Genomic DNA, 7,985 nt, shown 5'->3' on the forward strand with positions numbered 1-7,985 from the left:
CCCACCGGAGCAAAAAACGAGATGACTCTCCACCGGAGTCGAAAACGAGATGACTCTCCACCGGAACAAAAAACGAGATGATTCAACTGGAGCCGAAAATGACATAACTCCACCGAAGCCGAACACGAGATGACTCTCCACCGGAGCCGAAAACAAGCCGACAAAAGAGATGACTCCACCAGAGTCGAAAACGACATGACTCCACCGGAGCAAAAAACGAGATGACTCCACCGGAGCCGTCGAAAACGAGATGACTCCACCGGAGCCGAAAACGAGACAAATCGCAAACATCGGACAAATCAGATGGCACGCAGGCAACAAACAAACAGCGGACAGATGACAGATCATAGACAGATTTTCGGCAACAAATAAGTAACGAAAGATGACAGATCGCACACAGGCAACAGACAGACAACGACAGATGGCAGATCGCATGCAACAACAGACAGACAACGGATATATGACAGATCGGCGCAGGCAACAGACAAACAGCGGACATATGGCAGATTATAGACAGATTTTTGGAAACAAATAAGCAACAAAAGATTTCAGATTGCACACAGTCAACAGACAAGCAGACAGATGGCAGATCGGGACGAGACGAGACAGATTTGCAAAAAGACAACATGCAAAGGCATGATCTCAAAATCACAAGACCTCCGGATACAATCCGAGTTGAATGTACCTGGAGAAATACGAGTTGGTAGGCTATATCTACTGCATGAGAAAAATAAACTCTTATATCATTTTAGAAATTTTGGAGGAAATAATGCGATTGTCTTATTGATCATTAAAATAAGGAGCCTATATATAGGCAATACAAAATATACGCGATAGACTCAAATCTAAGTAATCTAATCTATGGATAAGATCAAATCTAGATATAAATCTACTAAATCTAAATATCTAAAATATCTCAACAATAAAGGCCTCCGCCATAATATATAAATCAAATATCAAAACAAAAATTAACACAAATTAAAACAAACCCGTAATATTCACCTTTTACTGTTTCGAAACTAACCAAAACATACAAAGCTAAAGTCCAAACACGTCCTTAAGTTTGTTGTGTATTCTCATTCTATAAATGGCAAAGCCAAATCCAAGCGAATCCATACCCATAATTCACAACGATTCATTAATTCTTCTTTCTCGTTTAGCTCAATAATTTTACAGCTTTCGTGATAATGGAGAGCAAGGTAATTTCCAGTGAATACATAGAACCATCTTCTCCGACGCCGGCACACCTCAGGACCTACAACCTCTCGATGCTCGACCAGATCATGGTACCAGTTTTCATCCCCATTGTCCTCTTCTTCCCTCCTTGTTCGAACAACACTGCCAACGACTTACATGTTTCCAAGACATCGAAACAGCTGAAACGCTCGATTTCGACCATTCTTACCCGCTTCTACCCTTTCGCCGGAAGAGCCGTCCCCGACAAGCAATACATCGACTGCAACGACGCCGGGGTTCATTTCATTGTCGCCCGATTTCCAGGTCAACGGCTGTCTGATCTTCTTAAAAAACCAGACAAGGATTTGTCCGATCAGCTCTTGCCTAGGAAAGTCAGCTGGGATTCTGAAATGGATTCTCAGTGTAGAATTTTACAAATCAAACTAAACTATTTTGACTGCGGCAGCGTCGCCATCGCGGCCCTCTTTTGGCACAAGGTAGCTGATGCTGTAACAATGGTGAATTTCTTGAAGGCCTGGGGAAGTGCAAATCGAGGAAGCAAAGAAGGAGTTTGTCCTAATTATATCTCCCAACTTCTCTTCCCACATAAGGAGGAACTGCTCGAAAAACGTCCCCCAGCGCAGCTCCTTTTCAATGAAGGAAAATGGGCAACTAAGAGATATGTCTTCGACTCCATTGCAATTTCGTCCCTCAAGGCCAAATCAGGCCTGGAGAACCCTACCAGGGTGGAGGCTGTCTCAACATTTCTCTGGAACTGTTTCATTACAGCATCCTTAAAAAATGGCAAATCAGCTTCAGCCATGGCCGTTGCTGCCAACTTGAGAGGGCGAGCTCATCCTCCCTTCCCATCAGATTGTTTCGGGAATTTCATTTCCATTACAACAGCATCAAGCATAAATCGAACAACAGGAGAATACAAAGAGCTAGCAAGGAAATTTAGGGATACCATTAAAAAAGTGGATGGTGAATATGTTAGCAGTATACAAGGAGATGGAGGGCTTTTGGGGTTAGAGAAGATACAGTCGATGTATGCAGAAGTCCCCGATGGGGCCGATCTTCTGTCTGTGTCAAGCTGGTGCCGATTTGGTGGTTATGACATTGACTTTGGATGGGGAAAGCCTCTTTGGATGACAACATATGTCCATGGAGGTAGTGATATGGAGACATCCAAGTACATTAATCTAGTTGGGTTAATGGACACCAGAAACGGGCATGGAATCGAGGCGTTGGTGACTCTTGGTGAGACATACATGCCCTTCTTCGACGCCATTGAAGAGCTGCACGACCTCGCTTGCGTAGAACCAAGTCCGCTGGACTACGTGCATTCTCTTGAGTAAATATTTTCTATATGGAGTAATCATAATTACTATCTCGTAAAAATATCCTCATGATTTTAAGTAGGAATTTTAATAAAAATATGGATTTTGGTTACTTTTTAATTTTTATGGTAAATAAAAATATATAAACCGTACTCCATCTGTTTCGGTCCAAAGGAATCTTTGGGGTTTTGTAGTAATTAAAAAATAATAATATTTTATTAGTTATGTGTGTAAGAAGTTTGGATATTTTTATCCTTTAACTTTATGTAATGATATTTATAATTTAAATAAAAATTAAAGGTATTTTGGTACTAGTGTATGAATATTTTTATTAAATAAATATTTTAGAATAGAACATACGAAAATAGTAAAAACAGATATTTTGAATGAGACGAGAGAGTATGATGTTTTACTAACTTAAAAAATTAGAATGTCTCTTAAGAGATGGACAAGAAAATAAAAGGAAAATAAGAATGTTGTGCACTTTCAATGCAGAAGCAAAAGAACCTTTTTTTTTTTTTTTTTTGAAGTATGATCGTTTTGCAAAATTTCAAAAAAATTTTATTGCAGAATAAGTTTCTAACTTTATTTATTTTTTTTTTTTAGTGCATCATGAATGCAAAAGAATTGCTGCCAAGTTCCTTTTATAGTTCCAGAAAGTGAGGATAAATTCAGGTGTCAGAAAAACTGAGTTAATATGGGGAAAATAGAGGTAATCAAGGATTTAAACTTCAGAAAAATTCATAAGCGCTTCCTTGCAAGATTTTTTTTCACTACAAAAAAATAATATATTTGTAACGGAATTCCGTCCCTAAAGTTCACGTAGCTAACGTAATTTCATTCCTAATTTCGTCTCTAATGTCATTAGTAACGGAAAAAATAGATTTAGAGACAAAAAAGTTTTGTTACAAAAATAATTTTTTCTTATAGTATTTTTTTATTGCCGAATAAGTTTCTAGCTTGATTTTTATTTTTGCAATCCAGAATTGAGGCAAACAAGAGCACATGCTACTTATCAACTATTGTCACTTCCTGCTCATACAATTCATGATTTTATCATAGTGTTGTTGCATAAATTAATTATGAGTTTTTTCAAAAACAAACACAGACTTACTATCTTTAATTGAGCAACTGGCAACTAAGGGATGGTGTGGTAGTATGGAATTAACTCATGATCGTATGGTTTTACCTGTCACACATGACTGGATTTGTGTGACTTGTTTTGTCGGATTTAATTTGTATGGTACTAAGTTCAATTAGAGTTTACTTAGAGAGTATTCCAAAGTAGCCATTACGAATTCTCACGACGTAAAATGTATATATATAGAGTATCGGAAGTTGGAACAAAAGGAAGAAATATACTAAGAAAAAGAAAAAGGTAAATAAATAAAAGCAACTTTTTTGTGGAGAGAATAAAAGATAACTAGAAGAGAACACTTTAATTTATTTATTCCAATGATTTGCAAACTATAATTATTTATAGGACTTGAAATCTACCTATCAAAACTAATCTTAATTCTACCTATCAATATAGAAAAATTTGTTCAATGTATGGTTTGTAGGCCATCAACTCTTCCATCAACCCCCACCAAATTTCATTGGAAACAATGAAATAGTTGGTAATTTTATTTTTATTAGTTTTTTAAATAAAGTTTAATTCTTAGCAGTCTCCTTTAAATTTGATTTATTACTACAAGAGCCTTCCGCATCTTTTGAAAGTCTTCAAATTTCAATGGCTTCGTAAATATGTCTGCAATTCGAATCCACATATTGAAGCTCTACGCTTTCTTCTCAATGCTTTACCAAATGAAATGAAAGCGAGTATCCATATGCTTACTTCGACCGTGGTGGATGGGATTCTTGGCCAAAGCAATAACCGACTTATTGTCTACCATGATCCTCGTAGACTCCATTTGCTTGCAGTGGAGTTCTTTCAACAATCTTTAAAGCCAAATGGCGTGACGGGTACTCGATGTTGCAACAACATATTCCGACTCACAAGTGAAGAACGAAACAATCAGTTGTTTTTTTGAGCACTAAGAGATTGCATTATTTCCCATGAAAAAAAAACAAATCTCGTAGTGTTTTTTCTATCGTCAATATCTCCACCATAATTGCTATCACATTATGCCATCAGCTTGGAAGTATTGGAAGATGAATAAATCAAGCCAAAACGAAGGGCACCTTTGATATATCGAAGTATCCTCTTTGACACCATTCAATGTGCTTTTTTAGGAATTTTCATGTAACAACTCACTATTCCTACCGAAAATAAAATATATGGTCTAGTGCAAGTCAAATACCTTATATTTCCATAAAAACTTTTGAATGTGGTAGAACCAACACGTTTTTCATCCTCCTTAGTTTTGAACAATTTTGCTCCATTCTTCATGGGTGTGCTCTCCGGTTTGTTTCCAAATATATTGAACTTATTTTACATAGCTTTCTTGGGAGATAAAAATTCGTTCCTCAATTAGATTCACTTGAATTCCCAAATAACACGACACTATCCAATGTCACTCATTTCAAGTTCTTGAGTCACAGACTTCTTGAAATCTTCAACCATAATCGGATTTCACATGTCCATCTTCCACCTTCCTATAGAGTACATACTTTCTTTGGCATCTTGAAACTTCATTATCTTACAAATATTTGTCATGACGGCTATTCAATGCTCGAGGGGTTTGCTTGAGCCTATAGAGTACCTACCATCTTCAACTTCAAGACTTTATCTTCATGGCCTTGAACAACATAATCGAGTGGTTGCTTAATAGACACATCCTTCTTAAGTTATCCATTGAGAAAAGCGGATTTAACATCCAATTGATATATCTTCCAATGAATTTACTCCGAGAGTGAGATTAGTAGCCGATTGTCTTCAATTAGGCCACTGAGGAAAATACTTCCTCATAATCAACTCCATACTTTTGCGTGTAGCCTTTGCTACTAATTGAGCTATGTCCCTTTCAATCTCTCCCTTGTCATTCTTCCGTTTCTTATGTATCCATTTGACACCAATACTTTGATGACTAAGTGGTCACGGTACTAGTTCCCATATGTCATTCTTTTCAATGGGATGAATCTCTTCATCTACAACTTGAATTCATTTATTCTCCTTCCTAACTTTTTGAAAAGACATAGATTCGACATCCATCAACAAACACAATAGATTGTAATCATCCCCATTCTGATATCTTGGAGTTCTCTCACTTGATATTATTGTAATCATCGATAGTCCGATATCTTTGATTTCTCTCACTTAATGTTGATGCCTCCAATGCTGATGAAGGTGGCGTAGTTGTTGGAGTGATCTCCCCTCAATATTTGCAGCTTATTCTTCATCTTTAAAGTATGAGAGAAAATCATACGATCCAATCTTGTTAGAACTCTAGTTCCACAATTCAAGGTCATGGAACTCCACGTCACAACTCATCCCAAACTTTTTATTATGTGGGTCAAACAACCTATACGTTTTTTAGTTTTCATCATAGTTAAGGAAGACTACTTCGTGCTACGATCATTGAGTTTTGATCTCTCTTCCTTGTGAACATATGCATAGGCAATGAATCTGAATACCTTCAAAGGGCAACGTAAATGACAAACATTTTCAAAAGATAAGAAACCTGAAAGAAGAGTCATATAAACTTTCTTAGAAAAAACGTCACGCAAAAAAATATTTTTTACATATAGCTAAAGAAAAGACCAATGACAAACAACAACTATAAGGAGCAACAAACAATAATGAGTCGAACAACTGGAGCAAAAATCTCCTTATAGTCAATTGCAAATTTTTTACATGCTTTCCAATTAGTTTTACAAAATATACAATATATATGCATGTATTCACACAAAATTATATAATATATACTTTTATCTACTTAAAAATATTAAGAATTTAATACAAGATATATTATTTTTTATATTATCACATTTTCAATATACACAAAATATTTCAAATTAAAAATATAAACCAAACACACAAGTAAAATCTAAATGTATTTTTTATAAAAAAAGAATTATTATTAATTTTTCATTAAATATTACTCTTAAAATTAAAACTAAAATTAAAATAGAAAAATAAACCTCGAAATATATAAACTATTTGAATGTAATGTATTTTTCAAAATTTATAAAAAAGTTGATGAAATTTCGAAAAAATAATATGAATGAATTTATGTTTTAATATAATCTTTTTATTTGATTACAAGAAATTTTTTGATTAAACAAAAAATATACTACATATTGTTAAACAAAAATTCCAAAATCATAAATCTTTGAAGGGGGCCAATTTTAAATTTTTCTAAACTAAAAAAATAGTTTGGTATGAAATATCAAATACTCCCTCCGACCATACAATAAGTATACATTTACTTTTTATGCGGAGTTTAAGAAATAATAGTATTTTAATTATATTAGGTAGGTAAAAGTAGTGTAATGATATTTTTGTCCTTACCTTTTGGTATAAAAGTAATGATGTGATGTAAAGTAAGGATATTTGTGGAAAAAAGTGGGGTATTTAATGAAATGGTTACTTTGTAATTAGACGTCCTAAAATAGAAATATGTATACTTTGTAGTTGGACGGATGGAGTATATACTTTATATTGTTTTAAAATTTTTGATAGATTAAAAGAGAATATTTATACCGCAGAGATTGGGTATTACGAAATATTGGTATGACAAAGGGTATATACCAATATCGTGAAATTTTAATATATTTCATCCGTTCCATGTAATATGGGTGCATTATTGTAGATACGAGAATTTAGGTAAAATATAATTAGTAAGTAATTAAGAAGTGTGTTAGTAAAAATAATTATAAATTTAGATTAAAATAACTAAATAGTTTAATTAAGATTAAAAAATATAAAATTTAAATTTTAAAATGTTATTAAAGTGTATAATTATATTTCCGAAAGAGGAAATGACAAATTATGCGAGTCTGACGAAAATAAAAAATATTTACAAATTATGTGAAACAAAGAGAGTATCATTTTTTTTATAATATCATTATATATCTTTTCATACCAAAATACTAAAATTAAAAAGAAAAATTTTGGTATCAATACAGTGAATTATTGATATAAATCTATAAATTGAATACCAAACTACTACAATAATATACTGTATTTTCTATATATACCAAAAATATATATCAAAAATATTAAATTATATACCATTATTGTACTAAAAAAATTCGATATGGTATGACATCATATCAAAATTTTTAGTATACCAAAATTTTGATAAAAAAAAATATAAATTTTTATATACTAACCAAAAATTTAGAATAAAGAAATATTAATATTTTTATTTTTACTAAATATCTTTTATAAATAAATAAATTATAATAAAATAATAAGAGGTAGGTGGGGGAGGGTGGGCTAGAGCCCCTTTTACTCCCACGTGGTTTCGCCTGTATTTGTGAAAGTAAGAGTAGGGATGTCATCGGGCGGGTTCCGCAGGCCCC

The 7,985-nt window shown here is 33.5% G+C and overlaps 1 protein-coding gene across 1 annotated transcript; it reads left to right on the forward strand.

The window, feature by feature from the left end:
* The first annotated feature begins 1,119 nt into the window (after nt 1-1,119).
* Nucleotides 1,120-2,721, forward strand: LOC127259930 (stemmadenine O-acetyltransferase-like). The gene has a single exon (XM_051287548.1). The coding sequence runs from the start codon at nt 1,188-1,190 to the stop codon at nt 2,532-2,534; it is 1,347 nt and encodes a 448-aa protein (XP_051143505.1). The 5' UTR covers nt 1,120-1,187; the 3' UTR covers nt 2,535-2,721.
* The last annotated feature ends 5,264 nt before the right edge of the window (nt 2,722-7,985 follow it).

Source organism: Andrographis paniculata, unplaced genomic scaffold (assembly GCF_009805555.1).
Source record: "Andrographis paniculata isolate CXL003 unplaced genomic scaffold, ASM980555v1 Contig60END, whole genome shotgun sequence".
In the NCBI taxonomy this organism is placed as follows: domain Eukaryota; kingdom Viridiplantae; phylum Streptophyta; class Magnoliopsida; order Lamiales; family Acanthaceae; genus Andrographis; species Andrographis paniculata.

What these genes read in the sequence shown, in the direction of transcription:
- LOC127259930 (XM_051287548.1), top strand. Translation starts at nt 1,188, where the DNA reads ATGGAGAGCAAGGTAATTTCCAGTGAATACATAGAACCATCTTCTCCG.